Source organism: Chiloscyllium plagiosum, unplaced genomic scaffold (assembly GCF_037043375.1).
Source record: "Chiloscyllium plagiosum isolate Xiang-an unplaced genomic scaffold, Cpla_swu_hap1 HiC_scaffold_19, whole genome shotgun sequence".
NCBI classification, from domain to species: Eukaryota; Metazoa; Chordata; class Chondrichthyes; order Orectolobiformes; family Hemiscylliidae; genus Chiloscyllium; species Chiloscyllium plagiosum.
The window spans coordinates 47009761-47034598 of NW_028270157.1; the positions used below are offsets into that span (position 1 = coordinate 47009761).

At 39.4% G+C, this 24838-nt stretch overlaps 1 protein-coding gene across 21 annotated transcripts in view; it reads right to left on the reverse strand.

Annotated features, from left to right (window-relative positions):
- The window catches only part of LOC122559424 (calcium voltage-gated channel subunit alpha1 C), a 1175809-nt gene that overhangs the window by 348773 nt on the left and 802198 nt on the right, over positions 1-24838 (reverse strand). For all 21 annotated transcript variants that reach the window (XR_015760447.1, XM_087997307.1, XM_087997306.1 and 18 more), the window contains 4 exons: positions 20123-20175; positions 12060-12206; positions 9633-9834; positions 333-491 (listed from right to left, as the gene is read on the reverse strand). Coding sequence is in view for 20 of the 21 variants with exons in the window: in XM_087997307.1 (XP_087853433.1) it covers positions 333-491; positions 9633-9834; positions 12060-12206; positions 20123-20175 (561 nt within the window). In the remaining variant the exon portion in view is untranslated. The remainder of the gene's footprint in view (positions 1-332; positions 492-9632; positions 9835-12059; positions 12207-20122; positions 20176-24838) is intronic.

Sequence of the window (24838 nt, forward strand, 5' to 3'; positions counted from 1 at the left end):
GTATGCAAGAGAAGTTTTATGCATAGGTGCTAAATTATATCCTAACATCTTATAAATAAGTAGCAAATGAGGAACAAGTCAGAATTATTTAGTTGCCAAAAATAATTTAGTTGGAATACAATTGAAAACATGAGTATGTATTTTTCAAAAGTCTGCACAGAGGATTTTTTATTCCATTTGCAGAAAAAAGCGCTAAATTAATACATGTTCTTTTTTCAACTGGAATACTTCTTGGAACCGTTCTCACTCCACTAGTGTTACTTCATCTAAAGTGCAACAGAAATCCAGTTTAATCAAACGTAACTAAATTCCAATTATTCACTTTGTCATACCTGCATAGCCAAGCAGATTGTATTCAGGAGGATCAAGACAAACATCAGGTATTCGAAGTAGGTGGAATTTACCACATACCACACTTTATACTGGTAAGTATTCTTCGGGATATACCGCCGAAGAGGCCGAGCCTTCAAGGCATATTCAACACACTGACGCTGTGAATGGCAGGAAAAAAATGGCACTTTATGTTACAACAAATATTATATCATATGCTATAAAAAGTGTCTATGACACCTATTAACATTGCATAAGCTTATTTTCTGTCAAACATTTTAGTCCAGTTTGAAAAAACTAATATTTTGAGATCTGAAAATGTATTGCTGGAAAAGCGCAGCAATTCAGGCAGCATCCAGGGAACAGGAGAATTGACGTTTCGGGCATAAGCCCTTCTTCAGGAATGAGGAAAGTTTGTCCAGCAAGCTAAGATAAAAGGTAGGGAGGAGGGACTTGGGGGAGGGGCGTCGGAAATGTGATAGGTGGAAAGAGGTGAAGGTGAGGGTGATAGGTCAGACTGGGGTGGGGGCAGAGAGGTCAGGAAGAAGATTGCAGGTTAGGAAGGCGTTGCTGAGTTCGATGGATTTGACTGAGACAAGGTGGGGAGGAGGGGAAATGAGGAAACTGGTGAAATCCGAGTTCATCCAACTGTCGGAGGAAGAGCGCCTCATCTTCCGCCTAGGAACCCTCCAACCACAAGGGATGAACTCGGATTTCACCAGTTTCCTCATTTCCCCTCCCCCCACCTTGTCTCAGTCAAATCCATCGAACTCAGCACCGCCTTCCTAACCTGCAATCTTCTTCCTGACCTCTCTGCCCCCACCCCAGTCTGACCTATCACCCTCACCTTCACCTCTTTCCACCTATCACATTTCTGGCGCCCCTCCCCCAAGTCCCTCCTCCCTACCTTTTATCTTAGCTTGCTGGACAAACTTTCCTCATTCCCGAAGAAGGGCTTATGCCCGAAACGTCAATTCTCCTGTTCCCTGGATGCTGCCTGAACTGCTGCGCTTTTCCAGCAATACATTTTCAGCTCTGCAGACCTCACTTTCTCCCCTAATATTTTGAGATAACAAACAAATTATTAAGCAGCACTAGCTTTGAACTTTACATTTTCTATTTTATGTTAGTTTCAGATGGCATAAAACTAGGAGTCTATTTTAGTTTCAACTAAACCTCAAAAGGTATACTGTTTAAAAATCAGGTTGCAGATTCAAGTTGTGACTTTTATTTTTGTAAATTTGCATCAGAATCATTGACCCATCAAGATTTACAACACATATAGAGGTCACGTATACACATAATTAAAGAATACTATTGGACAGAACATGACCTTTGTCCCGACTGTTCTCCTGGTGTTTATGCTGTACAGTAGCCTCTTTACCAGCCTACTTCATCTGGCACCATCTACAAAATTTTTTATCCCTTTCTCCATTATGTAATTATCTAGTTTTCCTTTAAAGGTATATTTGCTATTCACTTTAAATTATTCCATCATAAAATGAATTAAGTTTAATCTTAAATGTTGTCATCTAGTTTTGAGTCCACATAAAGGAATTGACTGTTACATCTAATATATCAAACTCCTTAATGATTCCTTAATTATAATTAATCTGATGGTCATAATCTTTTAGTTCTCATATTGCCCTTGGGATTCCTGTTATACATTCTTCAGTCCCTCTATATCTCTCTTGAAATATGTGGATGAGAATTCTTTGTTATCTTTATCCCATGAATAAATGTATCATCAGCACAGACAGCACTTACTGTCAAAGTGAGCCATTTTCTTAAACGGCTGCAATTGTCGTGGTGTAGGTATATTGCTATAGGGATGAAGTTCCAGGACTTTTACTCAGTGACAGTGAAAGAAAGGTGATACATATTCTAAATCAGGATGGTCCATGACTCAGAGAAAACATTGCAAATGGTGGCTTCCCCATGTTCCTACTACTCTTCTTCTTCAGGGGAAGAATTCACAAGTTTGGAAGATATTATCGAGGGAGGGGTCACATCTTGCTTCAGTGCAACTGTGGCTAGTATACAATGATGTCACTGTATGCCCAAAGTGAAAGAGTGAATGGTTAAAATGGTGGCTGGGGTGCTAATTAAACAGCTTTCTTTATCCTGGACAGTATTGCGTTTTATGAATAATGGTGGAGTGGCACTGATCTATATTATTCCATTACACTCCTAATGTGTGCCTTGTCAATCGTGGACAGAGCTTGGAAATCAGGAGATGAATTACATGCCACTGAATCTTCAGCCTCTGTCCTGATGTAACTGAAATATTTACATGGCTGATCTAGTCAATGGTCTCATTTTGGTCTGGTAATTTTTAGGAAAAAACTGATGAGTTAGCATATTTGCAAAATGTTAACTTAGCTGTAACTGAAAATGGTGAGAAGAAACTAAGAAGAGACAACTAAACTGACTATGCAAAACCAAGTTCTACGTGGTCACAGAGAGACATGCACAATCATGTAATGGTTTTTTATCCAGGAGATAACAAAGGCCTTGACAAATTATTGTGAGAATGTAAATTGGACATTGATCAGAACAAAAGCTGGGAAGCACAAATGGCAGACAAGCTCTCTCTGGACTGCCAATGCCTTATGTGAAAGAAAACTTACTGTGTAAGTTTTGTAACAGTAGACGTCTTAGCTTGCCACCTAAGCATGATTCAAAAGAGGGAAAGTGTCTAGCTAAAGGAAGATTACATCTTAAACTGGCCAGGAAGAAACAGGACTCCGTGGCAATGAGGTAGTATCCATAACTTTGGGGCTATGAGGCCCAAGATCAAGTCCTAAGGGTTGTGTAATAACATCTCTGAACAGGTTGATTAAAAAAGACACTCTAGGAAGAAACAATGTTTCAGACAGACAATGAAGAAGGGAGAGAGAGAGAGAGAGTATTACATCTGGTCTGCTGGAGAAATTATCTGGCTAAAAATGCCATGCCAAGTCAGGAATCTTCTCTCACTTCTCTCTAGCAATATCTGCTGTTCTGAGATCTACTTCTATGAGAAAACACAAAGTATTTAATTACAGAGACCAGAGCAACTGGTAGATCTGACATAAGTTAACCTTTTTCTTTGAAGAGCAGCTAGGCCAGGACATCATGAGAGGAGGTTGGCAGCGAGAGTTCCGGCTGGTAAAGGAGTGCGAGTGGTGACCATGGAGTGAGCAGAGAGGCAGACCTAAACAACTTCTGGTGAGAGGGAGAGCGAGCTCTCAGTGTGATCCCAAAGTGACTGCCTGTATTTGATTGGCTGTTTTAGGGGTGACTATAACTCATTAGTTTTCTTTCTCTAATCAAATAACCTGTTGAAATTACTATACTTATTAGTTAACTGTTAGTGTGTGTTTGTGAGAATTAGATTTAGCTTTTTTTAAATGGGTAATTGTTTGGGTTCATTAAAGAGGTGGTAGGCCAGTTCCTTCAAGCTGTAGGCTCCATCTGTGCAACATGTGTGCAGGAGGCGGCATCAATACTTTCAATTCAAATGCCGAGTTATGGAACTTAAGCGAGGTCTGGAGGTAGTGAGGAGCATGCAGGAGGATGAGAGTTACGTGGATAACATGTACAAGGCAGTGGTCACCCCACAGTGTAAAAAGGTGCAGGAGGACAGAGAATGGATGACCGTCAATGCAAGCATAAGGTGAAGCAGGTAATGCACAAGTCCTTTAAGGCCATCCCAATAGCTAACGTGTACTTTGTGGTAAGATCTGGCCTCGGCAATAATGCCTCAGGGACTTGCAGCCAAAGCAAAATCTGCAGCACCACAGAATGCCCAGCTGCACAGTGTGGGGGGTGAAAAAGGCAGTTAGGGATGTAGTCGTTCAGACTCAATTGTTAGCGGAACAGAGAGTGCTTCTGCAGCTGCTCTAGTGACAACAGGTGCTTACTTGGTACAAGGCTCCAACGTGTTATTGAGCAGCTACTGGTAATTTTGACAGGGTGGTGTTGGGGGTCAGACAACACCAAGCAGTGGCCATGGAATATGTTGGTACCAATGGCATAAGTAAGAAGAGGGATCAGGTCCAGAAGGCTGAATATAGGGAGTTAGGGGCCATATTGAAGGCAAGGACCGGATTGCTACCTGTGCCATGTGCTAGTGATGCTGAGAATTATCAGATTTGGCAGTTCAATACATGACTGAAGGAGTGAAAGGAGGGAAGGTTTAGATTTCTGAATAATTGGGATCATTTCTGGGAAGATGGGACCTATTCAAGAGGGATGGTCTTCACCCAAACAGTGGTAGGAGCAATATTTTTACAGGTGGTTTTGCTAGCACCGTTGGGTGGACTTTAAACTAGCTAGGCAGGGGGATGGGAACCTAAGGAGAGGCTCTGAGTTAGCAGAGTGGACAAGGGCTGAAGGAAAAAGAGTAACTAAAAAGCAAGAAGCAGCTGTGCAGTGAAGCACTCAGACAAGTGGAAACCAGACAGACAGAAAAAGTGAGAATGTTTAAAAACAAAGGTTCTTCTGGTGGAGGTGTTAAGAATCAAAAAGGTATAAAAACTCGCATAGAGGCACTTTACCTGAACGTTCGGAGCATTTAAAACAAGGTAAATGACTTGACAGCACAAATCATTGTGATTTAGGGGCCATTACAGAGACACAGCTGCAGGGTGGTCACAACTGGGAGTTAAATATCCGTGGGTATCAGATTATTTGGAAGAATAGACTGGAAGGAAAGGGAGATGGTGTCACTCTGATATTAAAGGATGACATCAGTGCTGTAATAAGAGATGATATAGATTTTATGGAGAAAAATGTTGAATCAATGTGGGTGGAATTTGGAAAGGGGAAAAAGTCACCAATAATTGTAGTCTATTGGCCTCCAAATAATAACATCATGATTGGACAGGCAATAAACAAAGAAATAACTAATGCAAGTAAAAATGGTACAGCAATTATCATGGGGGGTTTTAATCTATACATCGATTGGTCAAACCAAGTTGGTCAAGGCATCCTTGAGAGGCGTTCAAAGAATGTATCCGCAATATTTTCATCAAACAGTATGCAATGGAACCTAAAAGAGAGCAAGCTATCCTAGATCAGGTCCTGTGTAATGAGACACAAATAATTCATGATTTCATAGCTAGCTGAAGTGGGCATTGACACTGACATGGGGCACGCTGACATGGGGCACACAAACACAAGATGACCGCTGAGCCATAAGTTGGTCACTTAGCACACAAGATGGTTGCTGAGCCATTACACAGAAAAGTACAGCGAAGCATACACAGATATTGCCTGAGGTCAACAGGATACTAGCACAATAGACACAGAGCATAGATAATTAGTTTAAGGCCGGTGGGGGAGAGAATACACATCAGTAATGTCTCATGCCTGCTGAAGTGTCTGAGTCCAACCACCACCTTCAATGGAAATGTTCACTACCTGAGACTCCTTGTATACAAGTGTTAATACCTTAGATTTGCAGTAATTTGCAGGAAGAACGATCATGACCAATTACTACATCAATAGACTTCTGTAATGTTTTCAGTAAACAAACCATGTTGCACAAAGACTCGATAGCTGGACCATTATACCATGAAATTTATAAAATATTGTGACATGTGCTCCGAGAGTAAGAGAAGACTCGCAGCTGACAGCTGTGCTGTCGGATGTTTTTCTCTCTCTCCCCAGAGCTCTGGTTTTTTTATACAATAAACTCTGTCATTGAATCCCGATTCTGATTCCAAGACTGGTGATTTTCCCCACAACATAGTGATCCTCTCAGAAGGAGTAATCATAGTATGGTTGAATTTAAAATACAGACAGAACATGAGAATGTAAAATCCAATACCAGTGTGTTGTGCCTAAACAAAGGAGACTATATTGGGCTGAAGGAGGAGTTGCTTTAGGTAGACTGGGAGCAAAGACTATATGGTGGGACAATTAAAGAACAATGGTGGAGTTCAAAGCAATTTTTCACAGTGGTCAGCAACAGGAAACACCAGTGAAAAGGAAGAACGATATAGGGAAAGGGATAATCAGCCATGGATAACAGGAAATAAAGGAGGGTGTCAAATTGAAAGCTAATGCATACAAAGTAGCAAAGCTTATGGGGAAACTACGGGATTGGGACATCTTTAAAGGTCAACAGGAATCCATGAAAAAAGCTATAAAGAGAGGTAAGATATATTTTGAGAGGAAACTAGCTCAGAAGACAAAAATGGACAGCAAATATTTCCACAAATATATAAAAACGAAAAAGAGTGGCAAAGGTAGGGGCAGTACAATGGCTCAGCTGTCTCATAGTGCCAAGGATCTTGGTTGAATTCCAGCCTTGGGCAAATGACTGTGTGGAGTTTGCACATTCTCCCCATGTTTATGTGGGCTTCCTCCCACAGTCTGAAGATGTGCCGGTCAGGTGGATTGGCTATGCTAAGTTGCCACAGTGTCCAGACATGTGCAGGCCAGGTGGATTAGCCATGATAAAATGCAGGTTTACAGGGATAGGGTGAGGGGGATAGAGTCTGGGTGGGATGCTTTTTGGAGGCATGTTGTGGACCTGATTGGTTAAATGGCCTGCTTCCACAATGTGAGGATTCTTTGATTCTCCGAAATATTGGTCCTTTAGAGGATGAGAAGGGGGATTTAATAATGGGAGATAAGGAAATGGTTGAGGCTTTGAACAGGAATCTTGTGTTGGTCTTTACAGTTGAAGACACAAACAACATACCAATAATTGATGATAAGGAGGCTATGGCAAGTGAGGATATAGAAATGATCACTATCATTGAAGAGGTAGTGTTGGGCAGGCTAAGGGGTTGAAAGGTAGACAAGTCTTTTGGACCTGATGGAATGAACCTCAAGGTATTTTGGATGCTTTGGAGGGGATGCAGAGGAGGTTCATCAGGATGTTGCCTGGTATGGAGGGTGCTAGCTTTGAAGAGAGGTTGAGTAGATTAGGATTATTTTCATTAGAAAGACAGAGGTTGAGGGGGGACCTGATTGAGGTCTACAAAATTATGAGAGGTATTGACAGGATGGATAGCAAGAAGCTTTTTCCCCAGAGTGGGGGACTCAATTACTAAGGGTCACGAGTTTAAAGTGAGAGGGGAAAATGCATGGAAAGTTCTTTATGCAGAGGGTGGTGGGCACCTGGAACGCATAGAAGTGGTACAGATGGGCATGATAGCATAATTTAAGATGTATCTACACAGATATATGAATGGGCAGGGAGCAGAGGGATACAGATCCATAGAAATTAGGCGACAAGTTTAGATAGAGAATCTGGATTGGCTTGGAGGGCCAAAGGGCCTGTTCCAGTGCTGTAGTTTTCTTTGTTCTTTGTACTAAAAGACGTGGTGGGAAAGAGCAGGCGCCCTTGTGGTAATTTACTAAAAATCATTGGATTTTGGGACAGCTCTGGCAGATTGGTAAACAGCAAATGTGCCACCACTATTTTAAAAAGGTAGATAAAAGGCAGGTAACTATAGGCCTGTTAGCTGAACGTTTGTGTGGGGAAAATGCTTGAATCAACCGTCCCAAAGGGTGGATGCAGCATGGGTTCATGGAAGGCAGGTCATGCTTAACTAATTTACTTGAATTCTTTGAGGACATTATAAGCATGGTAGACAATGGAGAATTGGTGATCATGGTGTATATGGATTTCCAAATTGGCCTTTGACAAAGTGCCGCACAAAAGGCTACTGCAAAAGATAAAGGTGCATGGTGTTATGGGTAATGTATTAGCAAGGATAGAGAATTGGTGAACTAACAAAGAAAGGAGTGGGGAAAAATGGGTGTTTTTTCTGATTGGAGATCAATGGTTAGTAATGTGCCTTGGGGATTAGTGTTGGGACACAATGATCTACAATTTACATAGGTGATTTGGAATTGGGGACTAAGTGTAGTGTGTCAAAATTCGCAGATGACACTAACATGAGTGGTAGAGCAAAGAGCGCAGAGGACACTGAAAGTCTGTAAATGGATATACAGTAGATAAGTTAAGTGAATAGGCAAGGACCTAGCAGATGGAGTACAATGTTGGTAAATGTGAGGTCATCTATTTTGGCAGGAATAACAGCAAAATAGATTATAGTTTAAATGGTGAAAAATTGTAGCTTGCTGCTGTGCAGAGGGACTTGGGTGTTCTTTTACGTGAATTACAAAAAGTTGGTTTTCAGATGCAGCAGGTAATTAAGAAGGAAAATGGAATATTGTCCTTCATTGTTAGAGAAATGGAGTTTAAAAACAGGAAGGTTATGCTGCAGCTGTATAGGTTGCTGGTGAGGTCATATCTGGAGTAATATGTACAGTTTTGTCTCCGTACTTGAGAAAGGATGTACTGGCACTGGAAGGTATGCAGACAGGTTTCACTAGATTGATGTCGGAGTTGAAAGGGTTGGTTTTGAGGAAAAATTGAGTAGACTGGGACTATAATTGGAATTTAGAAGAATCAAGGAGATCTTATATAAACTTATAATGTTATGAAGGGAATAGATAAGATGGAAGCAGGAAGGTTGTTTCCACTTGTTGGTGAAACTAGAACAAGGGCCATGGCCTCAAAATAAAACGAAGCAGATTTATGACTGGGTTGAGGAGGACCTTTATCTCCCAAAGAGTTGTGAATGTGTGAAATTCCATGCCCAGTGAAGCAGTTAAGGCTACTTCATTGAATGTTTTTAAGGCAAAGATAGATAGATTTTTGAACTGTAAAATAATTAAGGGTTACAGTGAGTGGGCAGGTAACTGGAGCTAAGTCCATGAAAAGATCAGCTGTGATCTTGCAGGCTCGAGTGGCCAGATGGCGTACTCCTATTTCTATTGCTCTTATTATTCTTATGTATGTACTGATTTTTATTAGAACAGTCAAAAGTATTCCTACTCCCTGTGCTTTCTCCTCCAATGGAGTAGATCAGTGAAAGGAAACTAGGAGTGGGTAGAATGAGTTTAGTTAGTGGCCAAATTAATGTGGGTTATCCTGTTTTCCACCAAGTAGCAATTCAATTTGATTTTGTTTCAGAGAAGAGGATCATCACTATTTAATATTGCGGTCAGATGCTATAACTTCTGAGCAATGAATCACTTCCAACTTGTGCTTTTGCCAATTTGGAGCGCTTAATATTTTAGAAATCATTACCTACTACTAATGTCTATTTGCATGAAAAACACCTTTACCGAAAATAACTAAAATGTGATAAATGAAATATTATTCTTCATTTTATGCCACACATTATACAAGGATTTTAGTAATATATCTTTTGAGGTACAATCACATAACATTATTCAAAAGATATAAATAATGCCAGCACATAAATTGAATATTAAAACTTCTTTTTCACCTGATTTTTATCCAGTTCACAGTTTTTGTATTCCTGTTCCCCCTGCTCCTGAAATGTGACGATGACAAAACCTACAAAAATATTCATCATGAAGAAAGCAATAACGATGATATAGATGATGAAGAAGATTGATATCTCCACTCTGTAGTTGTAAATTGGACCTGCATCCTCTGTATGAGAATCGATGGCTCGATAAAGCAACCTGCAAACATAAGACGAAGAAATGTATCGTTGTTTATTCATATATAAAGCATATATAATTTATTCTGAGAGGTAATGTTTTTGTATCCATTTTAATTTCTTCCAATGCTTTTGGATTCCTCCCCTTACATCTGATTTCATTGTACTGTTTGTTTCAGCTAAGATGTTGGAAAATGTAGAATATAAATATCTTCATAAGGACTTTTAACTCCCTACCTTCAGCTAAGTACTTCATATGAAACTTGAAGACAGAACCTATTGATTAATCTAGAAGGATCAAATTGATGGATATTATTCTATGACTGAATGATGACTATAGCACCATTCACAGTTTTGAATCTAGGTGTTTAGTTTAAATTGAGACTATGCCATTAAATAAGCAACATCCAGTAAATTACAATTGCAAACTATGGAGTTTTTTTTAGAATTAAGTTTTCTAATGGCATGAAATGGCAAGAAAGAAACTTATAATTTGAGCATTGTGCTACTGTCCCTTACACTAGTTCACATCTCCAGAACAAGGTCTTGTTCTCAACAGAAAGAAACCAACATTTTCCTACATGGAGGGAAAAAGAAAATCAGATGGTCAGTCATTATTTCGTGGCCTGTTCAACAGGGGAAGTGATAGAAGCTTGATAAGAAATTGCCATTTTAGCGTGAGCAGAAAATAAAAATAAAATAATTTTTTAAAAAAAGCAATGCAACTGTAGTAAGCCAATTTTAAGGGCATTTAAATGGCCATTGGATAAACATAGGGATGAAAATGGAAGAGAGTGGGATAGATGGGTTTCAGATTGGTTCCACAGGTCAGCATAACATCATGGGCCGAAGGGTCTGAACTGCGCTGTAATATGTTCTGTGTAGTTACTATTAACACAATTATATTGTCATTAATGAAATTACCTACCACTTCATATTCTGTTATTTTCTTCTTTTCTAATTTAAGCCAGTTTAATATTCAAAGTGCTTGGTTGGGGCTGATTCGCTATTGTGTTTTTCAAGATAAAAAGATTTACATTTTATATTGAAATATGATTTCTTTAATGTTTAAACAATAATATCCTTCTTTGAACTAGACAGTAATTTTTTTATTTGCTTGTGGGACATGGGCATCACTGGCTCACCAGCATTTATTGCCGCCCCTACTTGACCTTGAAGTTTCCCTTGACAGAATACAGAAAAAGAGAGCTTACAGCTGACACAGAACTAAATACCACAAAGTTGAGAAGAGAGTAGGATGTGAAAGAGTGAACTCAAAACAGCAAGCAAAGATAGAGCATGAAAGAATCTTGGCTGGTAAAATCAAAGTGAACTGAAAATTATAGAGCATTACAAAATGGTTTTGAGATGCAATGTTGCATTTCCTAATCAGAGTTGGCCTTTGTGAAGTGGCTATGGAGACCATGAAGTACTCAACATTCCAGAGTTTCTTCTTCAACATCATTTCTGAGGGGATTTCCAAAAAAACTATTAGCTTCTATTGTATTTACTATCTATTGGTACAATATCTTCTGCAGTTGTGCCTCTCATGCTCACAAGTGGTTTGGTTTTAATTTTAAATTTTGAAGTTTGAAGTTTAAAATTTAAGTTTCCACCAATTTGCCTCCAAATGTCCTTTCAAGAAATAGAAATAACATACTAATGTTGGAACCAAAACCTGGATGGCCTTGTAATACTCTCTTATGATAACTTCACATTGCACCAAAATTGCCATTTAGTCTAGAATTTGGGACCTAAAGCAGGTCCCTATCTTATATTGGGAATTTTACAAGTCAAAACAAGTGGCAGTACCTCTGTCAACCTCAAAGGGGATTGAAATACTGAGTGGTCAGTTCAACAGGAATTCCAAAGTAGAAGATAAAAGAAGTTATCCTTACTACAAGTAGGACTGATGGGGGTCACTTTGAGTTTCATTCATGACAGAATCCAGAGTATATTGCTTACATCCATCAATGAGAAGAAAAACACTGTTGTGTGCCACTCAGATTAGGTTGAAAATAATCGTAAACAATATAGGTTTTGTTGGCAACCATATTACAAAAAACTGATTTTATGTTTAAAATATTTATGAGGTACCTTGGAATGATTTAGATATTAGTACTTTGTTTATTTTTGCAATTTATAAATTCCATGACAGGTGCTTTAAAGATTAAATAGCAACCATTTAGGTCAAATTATTGCTTGATTCAGTACATGATAATACATATTGACATTTTTTCTACTTACTGTGGCCATCCTTCAAAGGTTGAGACAGTGAATAGAGCCATCATTGCAGAGGGGACATCATCAAAGTTGAATTCACTATTCTCCCATTTTCGATCTCTTATCATTGGCTGATTTACATCTCCATCTTTGTACAAAATATACTGCCCTCTATTAATAGGAAATAAATATTTATTGGCTAGCCAAGTTACATTTTAGCTCCCAAAATATATTAGTATTTTCATTTGTGATCAGTATTTTAGTTTCACTCTTCTCTACTACCTTTTGTGCTAAGTAGGAGGGCAGACATTAAGGATGCGCTGAGACCATTTTTGAGCCAGCTACTCAGAGGGACACAAGAATAGCTTCAAGTAACTCATTTAAGCAAATTCTTTAATAACAGTATTTAAAAACATTCCCATCTGCAGTTGTGTAGTGATATGTATGAAACAATAGGAAGGGAATAAATAAAAAATTGCATATTATGAACATACGGATTAGGAGCAGAAATAGGTCATTCAGCACTTTTACGACATTTTAAGTCATTCAATGAAATAATTGCTGATTGTTTTATGAATGCAACGTTCCCATTTTCCTCATTAACCTTTAATTCCCTTGTCTCATAAGAATCAATCTATGCGTGTCTGAAAAATAGTCGAACAGTGCTGGAAAAGCACAGCCAATCAGGCACCATCCGAGGAGCAGGAGAGTCGACGTTTCAGGTATAAGCCCTTTACCAGGCATGAGGCTTGTGGGCCGAGGACTGAGAAATAAATGGGAGGGGGTGGGGCTGGGGGAAAGGTAGCTAGGATTGCGATAGCTCGATGAAGGTGGGGGTCAATGTGGATTTCACCAGTTTCCCCATTTCCCCTCCCCCAACACATTATCCCAGTCCCAACCTTCCAACTCGGCACCACCCTCTTGAACAGTCCTACCTGTCCATCTTCTTTACCACCTATCTGCTCTACCCTCCTTTCCGACCTATCACTTTCACGCTCACCTTCATCTAGCTATTGCATTCCTGGCTACCTTCCCCCTCCCCTTCCCATTTATCTCTCAGCCCTCTTGGCCCACAAGCCTCATTCCTGGTGAAGGGCTTATGCCTGAAACATCAATTCTCCTGCTCCTCGTACGCTGCCTGATCGGCTGTGCTTTTCCAGCACTACACTCTTTGACTCTGATCTCCAGCATCTGCAGTTCTTCACTTTTTCCTATCTTAAAAATAGTCAAATGCTCTGCCTCAGCAGCCTTTGTAGCAGCAAGTTCCAAAGTTGCACAACCCTCGGAGAGGAAAACGTTCCCTCACCTCAATCCCAATTGGTCAACTCTGAATCTTAAATCATTGTTTCATAGTTCTGAACATATGCCAAAGAGGAAACATCCTTTCCAGTTCACCTTTGCAAGATGGTTCAGATTCATATAAAAATCAAAGTGCTTGTCACTTTTTAAAATTTCAGCAAAAACATGACCAGCCTGTTTAATTTTTCCTTATAAGACAACCCATTCATCTTGTAAAGCTCCTGTGAATTGACTCCAATGCATTTGCTTCCTTCCTTAAATAGGCAGACAAAACTGTTTGCAGTATTCAAGATGAGATCTCATCAATGCTGTGTCAGTGAAGCATAATCTCCTTACATTTATGTCCAATTCCCCTCTTAAGAATAGCATTTTCTTATCCTTCTTAATTACTTGCTGTACCTACATATGAACATTTGTAACCCATGCATTAGAACTCCTACATCCCTCTATATCTCAGCATACTGCAATCATTCTGTGTAATGGATATTTCTTAAAAATTCCGACAGGGTCAGTTATCTCAGTCATCCTCCCTCTCAAACAAACAGGCATAAAGAACCTCAAATTTGTTGGTTTGGGTGAATCTGTGCAAGAAATCTGGCACCAAAGATGCAACAGAGACTACAATTGGCCAGAACCAAATCAAAACCATATGCAGCATATATGCAGAAATAACTGGAGATTTGTGTAAACATGCACACATAAATAAGGCTTGCAGCAAAACAGACCAGGATTAAGATTCAGAGTGGGCAAGCCTTTAACAAGGTATCTATGTTGTGAGTTTGACAGACAGTGTGGACAAAGTCAAAAGTTAGAAGTGTTTGCCATTCGTAGCATAATGAATATGAAGAAAATTGGTAAACACATGCTCACGGCCATAAGATACCTGAAAACTTAATTCTTAATGTTCTTAAGGAATACTCCTAAGAATATGCACCTGTATCATTGGAATTCAATGACACAACCTACAACAGAAAACTGACTGCATACACTGGGTCACCCATTCCTTGTACTGGTACATTCATGATGAAATCTAGCTATGGTAACTCTGCTTGGAAACCACAAATATTCTACCTGTTAAGATGAATGGATCAGCAATAGCAGGACTATTAATGTGTTTGGAACCACTTGAGACCATTCACAAAATTGCCAATAGCAGCAGAAGAAGCCAAGAATATCAAGAATGTCTCATGCATTCAGGTAGAGTGCCCTTACTTATTTTTTTGGCATTATTTCGCATTCAAAGTTTAGTTGATCCTTGCCTTCATTTCACCTACCTTTTAATTTCACTTGCCACTTTTATATTTCCTGTTGTCACTTTTATGTCCTTCTAACTTGATTTTTCAGATTCCCATCCCACTGACAAGTTAGTTTAAATTCCCCCACCACAACACTAGCAAATTTCACTGCAGGGATATTAATCCCAGTTCAGTTATGATGTAGTCTGTCCAGCTTGAACAAGTTTACTTGTGCAAGAAAAAAAATCCAAATGCCTCAGAAATGTGTTGGCCTCCCTGCTATGGCACATTTTTAGTCATATAATTGCTTGATCAATCCTCTTTTTTTCACAGCTACAGTGAATCATAGGATCCCTACAGTGTGGAAACAGGCACTTCGACTCAGAAGTCCACACCAACCCTCTGAAGAGTAACCCACCCAACCCATTCCCCGGCCTATTAATCTACATTTACGCCTGACTAACGCACCTAACCTAAACATCCCTGAACACTATGGGCAATTTAGCATTGCCAATTCACCTAACCTGCACATCTTTGGATTGTGGTAGGAAACCGGAGCACCCGGAGGAAAGCCATGCAGACATGGAGGGGACTGTGCAAACTCCACTCAGAGTTGCCTCAGGCTGGAAATCGAACCTGGGTCTCTGACACTGTCAGGCAACAGTGCTAACTACAGCTAATTTCTACCTTTTCTGACTTTTTGACCATTCTTCCCGATTTTTAATATTCTATTGTGTTTTATACTATTTTTCTACTACTTTCATAGTGTTTCTCTTTTTGCACATAAGGTCTACAGGGTAAGAGCATAGCTTTTTCTTTATTAAGCTTTTTAATTTAACTGAATATAACAGGGAAGCCCAAGCCAATAAGTATACTATTTGCAGCATTTGGGAATTCCTAAATGCTTCTGGCAGTCTGGATGACCTCATTTGTTGGAAGTCCCACCAATTCGAACAGCTCGAACGCCATGTCCTGAAACATGACTTGGCTGGAGGCACAGAGGTGAATCCACAAGGCTGAAGACAATATGGTGAGCATGTTTTCTGAGGTAGTCACACTGCAGACTGAGGAGCTGCAGGCATAGAATGGGTGACCATCAGGCAGAGGAAAGGAGCATGTCAGGTAGATAGAAGAGTCCCAGAGGCCATCCCACTTTATAACTGTCATTCTGTGTTGGAAAGGGATGACAGTGAAGATTCCACTGGAGAAAGAAGCACATAGGGTGGTACTGCTGCACAGGCAGAGGGGAGCAAAAGTTCAAAGAAAATAGTGGTAGGTGACTTGATAATGAGGTGTGCGATTGCCATTTCTGAGACCATGTATTGCCCCGTTGGACCAGGGTCAAGGTTATCACTGAACAGCTGCAGGGTGATGTTGATAGGTCAGAGGTTGTGGCACAAACAATACAGATAGAATGATGTCTTGCATCAAGAATTCAGAGAGCTAGGCAATCCTCTAAAATTGTAATCTCTGGATTACTTTTGGTGCTGCATATTAGTGAGTATAGAAATAAGTAAATAAGGCAAATGAATGCGTGACTCAGGCGTTCATGCAGGAGGGAGGTTTCAGATTTCAGGGGCATTGGAACCATTTCTGAGGAAAATGGAACCTGTAAAAAGGGGACAGTCTGCTGCTGAACCACAATGGGACCAACATCTTTGTGAATAGGTTTGTTAGCGCCATTGGGAGTAGACATTTGCTAGGTATTTGCCTGATTTTATTGTGTAGTTTAATATAAGAGCTGTCTCACTGTACAGTTCCCCAATTATTGCCTTTCCAATTCTTCCAAAACATTTAATAGCATGTCTAAGATTGCATTATCACCTCTTATGGAATCACAGGGACAATCTACTGCTGAAGCACTTCCAACAAATCATTGTTCATAGGCATATTAAAAAAATACTAATTTAAGAAAAATAAATTATTAGAATTATTTGGGGGTATTTCTATTGATTCGAGTTGAAATAATAATAATGGGGTAATTACATTAGGGCAATTCAACTTCCAGAACATTAATTGGGATAGTCACAGTGTAAACAGTTGAGGGTGGGTGGATTTCTTGAAATGTGTTTAAGGGAGTTTTATACATCAACACATTTCTTCAGGATGGCACAGCGCTGGACCTAATTCTGGGGAGTGATGACAGACAGCTATTTGAGGTGGCAGTGGGGAAGCATTTTAGTCATAGGGGCCACAACATATTAAGTTTATATTGGAAAAGGAAAGAGATGGTCTGCAAAGAGAGTTTTCGTTTGGAGGGGGGACGCAGATTTTATTAAAATAAGGCAGGATCTGGCCAAACTAGACTGGGTTCAGCTACTTGTGGGAAACTCTACAGCAGAGCAGTGGGGAATGTTTGTTACTTCAACAAGGAAGCGTGGTGAGTACATGCCCTACACGTTCCCCTTAGAGTGAGATGCAGGACAACAAGCCCAGAGAATGCTGCTGTCGAGAAATATTTCGAATTAAATGAAAAGGACAAAATAGGCTTTTAGCAGGTGCAAAGGAAGCAAATCAATGGAGGCCCTAGTGAAGTATAGAAAGTGCAAAGGTGGGATCTCAAGAATGCAATTAGGAAAGTAAAGAAGAGGCATGAAGAAATATTGATAGGTAAAATTAGAGAGAATCACAAAGGCTAAAAGTGCACTAAGAGCGAGGAATAACTATGGAAAGGGTAGGACTCATCAGGGTTCAAAGGGGCAATCTGCATGTGGAATCAGAGGATGTTGGCAGGTATTAAATGAGTACTATACTTTTCTTTTCTCTCAAGAGAAAGAAGATGTAGGTACATATTTGGGGAGAGGAACAATGGGTTTCTTGAGCTCCGTTATTGTCAGAGGGAATGAAGAGATACTGGAGGCTTTGTCAGGCTTAAAAGTGAACAGATCCCAGGTCCAGATGAGTTGTATCCAAGGCTGCATGGGAGGTGAAGGAGAAAATTACAGGGCCTCTGACTGACCCAAATTTTTAATTCCTCTCAGGCCACAGGGGAGATGCCAAGAAGACTGGAGAATAGCTAATATCGTTCTACTTTTCAAGATCATTGGTAGGGAAACTACGGAGAAAATCTTTTATCTTCACTTGGAAAGGTAAGGTTTGATCAGGGATGGTCAGCACGGCTTTGGCAGAAGTAGATTGTAATGTATCTTAACCGAAACCTAGAATTCATTCTAAAAGATGAAAGACTTAGCAGCAATCTGGGTTTGTTCAATATATCGTTTTAATTGCATGACACTGTGATCTTTTGCTATAAATTCTGTGTCTTATGATCCTGCCCCACTAGTTACCTGATGAAGGAGCAACGTTCTGAAAGCTAGCACTTCCAAATAAACCTGTTGGACGACAACTGAGTAGGGAAGTTGTATTAGAACTGTACAAAACTTTGGTTAGGTCACAACTGTAGTATTGCGAGAAGTTCTAGTCACCACATGAAAAGAAGGATGTGATTATTCTGGATGAGTTACAGAGGAGATTAATCAGGATATTACGTGGGTTGGAATACTTTAGCTGTGAAGACACGCTAGAAAAGGCCTGGGTCATTTTCTTCAGAGCGGAGATAGCTGAGGGGGGACCTGATTAAGGTGTATAGGATGATGAGGGTCATGGGCAGAATGGATAAGAAGTAGCTGTTCCCTTAATTGAAGGATCAATAAGAGGAGGTATAATTTTATTGTGAATGGCAAGAGGTTTACAGGAGAGTGGAGGAGTAGTGAGAGTCTGAAATGGACTGCCTGGGAGGGCTAAAGTGTTTGGAAACCAGACCGCCTTTAAAAAATATGTGAATGAGCACTTGAAATGTCATAAAATTCAAGGCTACAGGCTAAATGTTGGAAAATGAGAAAAGCGTAGATAGACTCAATCGACTGAAGGACCTCCTCTGTGTTGTATGACTCTATGATCACTAATGTGTGATCGTGTGAGCAATCCTGAAATTACTGATAATAAGATTAGTGAAATACCCCAGACTGATCACCTAAATCACAAATTTGGCAAAACTCCTACCAGACAGTTCCCTCAATAATACTTCAGTTTTATTTTACTCAAAAATTCTACAAAATACTAAGATAATCCTTACAATCTATTTTTCTTAAATTAGTATTTTTAAAAATCTCTATGAGCAAAGTATTAAGGTACTTCAGCAGTAGATTGTCCCTGTGATTCCGTAAAAGTTGATAATGCAATCTTAGACATGCTACTAAATGTTTTGAAAGAATAGGAAAGGGATTAATTGGGGAAATATACAACGAGACAGCTCTTGTATTAATGTACACAACAAAATTAGTCAAATACATTTGGTTCTGATACAACTCGATAGTTCCCATCTCGTGTGATCTCAAGTTATAAAAAAATTGCACTATAGCATCATTAAACTAATGGGGCTGGAATCATGTTCTAGCCAATATGGGTAAGGAAAATTCGCATTCTACAAGTAACAGTCTAAATTCTTCAATCCTGTTAAAGCCAATTCACGTTGAAGAAACACAGGATATAACAGAACCTATTGTACCCAGCAAATGTCTACTCTTGCCTTCCATCTCCTAATAATGAAACTTTGCTTAAAGTTATAATTATTTCTTTTTTTTTGCTGGTGATAAATGCCAAAACTTACATATGATCTTGACGAGTGTCAATAACACCAGTTACTAACCATGAACAGAGAGCACAATATCATGAGCACATGAGGATGGGGAGAATCTGAGATAGGAACAGTGGTTCAGATCTTATGCTTAATAATACCAATGTAAAGGAAAATAAATCAATTGTACTGTATAAGAGGAGCGTCCACTTTCCAACTTTGCAGCATAAGAATTGTTTCCGCTTTACATTAGTATTTCTTCAGAGTCCCCATGAGTTCAAGACAAACAATTTTGACAAAATGTGTCTTCTTGGCAATCCTGAATATTTTTGTACTATCAAATGATTACTTGCTAAGTAAATATATATGTAGTTAATGGTATATAAATGAAGGCTACTGCAAAAGGATTGCTACTTCTAGCCATATAACTTACTAAGAGTACAGTATCCAACATTTTCACAAACAACATAATGTAACAGTATTAACTTCATATAATCCAGCTGGCATTAAATGCAACAGATATTCTCAATATATTTGTTAGCAACAAAATTAGCTAAACTAGATATCTCCACTGTAAAAAAAAATACTGATTAAACTCAGACTCATTACATTGCTACATAAACGTATCTAAACTTTGACAGCAGCAATCTACTTTCCACACACAAATAAGTGTTATGTAATACAACTGTAAAACCATACTTTAAGGAGGGCCAGTAGTTCAATTGATTAGAAAACTGCAGAATGTTCTTGTGCTTGTGTTTAAATATCATCTAGATTAACAACACATTTTCATCATTGGGCAATCCATAATGCTGCACATCATATACAATGATTTCAGTGCTCAATTCTTCAATTTTCGTTCCTAATAAGTAAGGATTGTTGTCAGGAGCCTCACCTAAAAAAACCCTCTGATACATTAACAAGTACCAGTTGGTTATTCCTTTATTACAATGCACACATATTTACAATTAACTTACTTGCATTCAAACTCTCTCTGTTTGGATCCATCTGAGCATGTGTAGAGTTTCCCCTTGAAATAAAATGTAATAAAAGTTAAAATACCATTACAAAGTAAGGGAAACATAATTTCTACTGTACTTTCTTTCATCAGAGCAATCAAATAGAGAAGTTATTATATAATTTAGTAAGAAATTCTGCAATAATTGGATATAGATGTCACAACCTAGCTATTGGCATGTCTCAAATCTTGTCAGTTTGTATGATCCTAAGTTCTCCATCCTTTACCATTTCAATTTTTCACTCAACTCAACCTTGGTATTTGTTTTTATTCTACTTCATTGAACTCAATATTAGACCAGAGAATGGCACTTTGTCTTTCTGATCATAAACTTAGCTTGTGATTGCCCATATTGTATTCTCCTGATGAAGGGCTTATGGTCGAAACGTTGATTCCCCTGCTCTTCGGACGCTGCCTGTCTTGCTCTTTCTGTCCAGCACCACACTCTTCGAGTCTTCTTATCAATGCCAACATTGCAAACATTTTGTAACAGTTTCTCTCCCCAATTGCTTTAATACAACAGAACAACTGTTCAGAGGAAGGGTCACCAGACCTGAAACGTTAACATTCATTTCTCTTCACAGATGCTGCCAGACCTGCTGAGCTTTTCCAGCAACTTCTGTTTTTGTTTCTGATTTACAGCTACCACAGTTCTTTTGATTGTTATTTAGAACAGCTTTCTAAATGAAGGTCTGTGAATGGGAATGTCTGAGTCTGTCATTAATTTAGTGATAATTAGCATGATCACAACTGAAATATGGTGATATGGGTTTATGACACTTGTGATGCTAGACCAAACTATGAGTTCCAATTAAATATTCTTTCTTCACATTTTGCTCAAATGTTTGGGAACTATGACAATCCTGCACTTCTTTTGCAATGCATGTATCATTAGATTAGATTAGACTCCCGACAGCGTGGAAACAGGCCCTTCGGCTCAACAAGTCCACACTGACCCTCCGAAGAGTAACCCATCCAGACCCATTTCCCTCTGACTAATGCACCTAAAGCTACGGGCAATTTATAATGACCAATTCACCTGACCTGCACATCTTTGGACTGTGGGAGGAAACCGGAGCACCCGGAGGAAACCCACGCAGACACGGGGAGAACGTGCAAACTCCACACAGACAGTTGCCCAAGGCTGGAATTGAACCTGGGGACTCTGGTGCTGTGAGGCAGCAGTGCTAACCACTGAGCCACCATGCCGCCCCCATTCATTATTATAATGAATTTTGTATTTACATTGACAATGAAATAATATAATGGCAGTACAATCTTTAAACTTATAGGCTCAAATACTGTATGAAAATAATGGCCAAGTTAGCACCATTTGCCAGTTATGTAAGTGCAAACAGCAAACTCAGGCAAGGTCAGATACAGCAATTAAAGGTTGTGCTTGCTGATACCAAAGAACAGTGATATTTCTTATAAATATAGTTACAAATTGTTCTAAATACCAATTAATGATACCATTTTAACTAATCAATATGGTGGGTCACAAAAATAATTTGTTCAATTAAGTCCTTTTTTTAATTTTCAAAGATTCGCTTAAAATACATGTATTCAGGTGGTAGTTTAGTTACAAATACCAATTAATGATCCTACAACAATAAACCAGTATATTGTGATAATGGTATTTTACAGTGTTCACATAAATAAATGTATTTCATTTTAATTTTCAATAATTGGTTTAATATCGTGCTTAATAACTGGCAGTACATGGGTGTCAGCAAACATATCCACTTAGGCTAATTAAAATAAAAAGTTCAGAAGGTACCATCAGAATTCTGTCACTCATCTGTTAACTTCATGAAATAGGATCTCAGTAATTGCCTTCTGATTCAAATGCTATGTCAGATTCCTGTACTTGTACTGAATGTGAAGTAAATATGCCACAGAAGTGGCAAGATCAAAAATATCTTTAAAAATAACTTCCTTCACTTTCTAATCCTGTACAAACATTCAAATTAGGAGCAGGAGTAGGCTATGCAGTCCCTTGAGCCTGCTCCTCTATTCAACAAGATCATGCCTGATCTGATTGTTACCTCAAATCTGTATTCCTGCCAACCCTAAAAATCATTTAGCCCTTTGAATTTCAAGAACCATCTACCTCTGCCTTCAAAATATTCAATAACTCTACTTCCAACACCTTTTCAGGAACTAAGTTTCAAGGACTCTAACACTGCGAGAACAAAACAAATCACCTAAACTCTGTTTAAATTGGTGAACAATTTTTTTTTTTAAATGACCCCTAGTTTTAGATTCTCCCATGAGAGGAAACTTTGCCTTCTTTGGATCCACCAGGATCTTAGATGCTTCAATCAAGTTACCTCTTATGCCTTTAAACTCCAACAGGTTTATGCCTCGCCAGTCCAAACGTTCCTCATATGACAACCGTCTTATCCCAGGTATTAGCCTGGTAAATCCTCTCTGAACTATCCCAACACACTTATATCTTTCCTAATTAATTACCAATATTGTGCGCAGTATTCCAGTTGCAGCCTCACTAGTTCCCAATTTAACTGAAGCAGGACCTCCTTACTGACTATATTAGAAATGCAGGTGAACCAAAACAGCTCAGAATTAGTCGGGGCACGATGACCATTGTACTTTGCATTTCCTACCTGCTCCAGTAGGAGTCTTGTGGTGCAGTGGTAGTGTCCCTACCTCTGAACTGGGAGTTAAGAGTTTAAGTTCTACCTGCTTCACAGGTGAGTAATAAATATCTGAATAGGTTGATTAACTAAAATACCTGTTTTAAGCAAATTACAAAAAAGGAGTTAGGTTTTCTTTTAATTGTGCACAGGTGTTCTGACAGAGGAAGTAAACAGTTTCCACTGATATACTGACCTGGGAATGCATATTTTGATTTTCTACCCACTATTTTCTTTGTTATTTTTTATTTTTGTTTACTATCACACTGCCCCGGTGGGTAGTTTTTATTATTTACTAGCTTATCCCCAGTTGGACAGTTGAGGTATGGAAAGGTAGGGATGATGGTACAGGCAAGAGTTTCTGGGGACAGTCGACACAACAGGGGAAGTGCTGGCTTCTGGACAATGAAAGGATCCAGACAGGAAAGACACAAAACCTGTCTTTGTGTAAATTGTAGATTTACAATCAAATTTTTGCAAAATCTCCAGAAGTCTTTTATTGCCTAATTCAACATATGGATTTTGGTCTGTTAAACACAGTAGCAGAAGATTAACCTCAATCCCTTCAAATTGGAAAGAATGCAAAAAGTTCACTCTTGTTTCAAACAGAAGCAAAGCCTTCAACAGGCTTTGGCCTCTGGGCAGATGACAACTTGTGTCTCAAGAATACAACTGGATCCTCAGCATCCTAACCCATAGACCACAGTCAGTGAAGATGGACAATTGCACTTCCTCCATGTTAACCCTCAATGCTGGAGTCCCCCAAGGATACGTTCTCAGCCCCCTGCTGTGCTTCCTGTAAACCCATGACTGTATTGTCAAATTCGGAACAAATGCTGATGACACCATCATGATAGGACAGATATCAAACAATGATGAGTCAGAATATAGAAAGGGGATAGACACAGTGCAATGATAACAATCTCTCTCTCAATGTTGGCAAAACTAAAGAACTGACAATTGACTCCAGAAAGAAAGAAGGAGAGCATGCCTGCATCTAGATTAATGGAGCAGAGGTTGAGAGGGGAGAAAGCATCAAATTTCTTGGAGTGACGATAACCGACAACGTGTCCTGGACTTCCCACATAGATGCGACGGTCAAGAAGGCACAACAATGCCTCTTCCTCAGGTGGCTCAGGAAATTTGGCATGTCCATAAGGACCCTCACCAACTTTTACATATGGGCCACAGAAAGCAAATTTTCTGGGTGCACAATGGCCTGGTATGGCAACTGCTCTGTCCAGGACCATAAGAAATTACAATAAGACGGTATGCACAGCCCAGACCATCACAGAAGCCAACCTCCCATCCATGGGCTCTGTTTACATGTCTTGTTACTGTGGAAAGGCTGCCAACATCAAAAAGACCCATCTGACTCCAGTAATGCTCTCCTAGAACTCTTCTGTCAGGTAGAAGATACAGAAGCGTGAACATACGCACCAGCTGGTTCAAACACACTTCTTCCCTGCCATTTAGACTGATGAATAGACTCTCTAACCTCAAATAATGCTGATGTTATTATTGATGTCCTGTGTGGCATAACCCATATGCCTTACGCTGCCCAATTTTTTTTTCACGCTGTGATCTGTATACCCTTGATTACTATGATCAGCCTGTACTGCTTGCAAACAAAGCTTTTCATTGTACTTTGGTACACTTGACAATAAATCAAATCAAATCAGAGGCAGAATGTCTGCAGACTGCAAAAGAAAGCATTCCTGTTTTTTTCCTCTCTGCAGCTACTTAATCAAGAATTGAAAGGTAGCTAATCTCTCCCGAAAATATGTTTTAAACTGTTGTCACTAACTAGTGACTAACCCCCAGGTCATCTCCTTTGCCCTGAAGCTCTTCAACCATGTCCTAAAACAGACTCGCTACCACGGCCACATCTGCTTCCTCAGTGCTTGCATCTCCCGTCTCGGATCACTCCAACCCCATGGCATCAATGTGGACTTCACCTGTTTCCTCATTTCCCCTCCCCCTACCTTACCCTAGTTCCAATCTGCCAGCTCAGCACC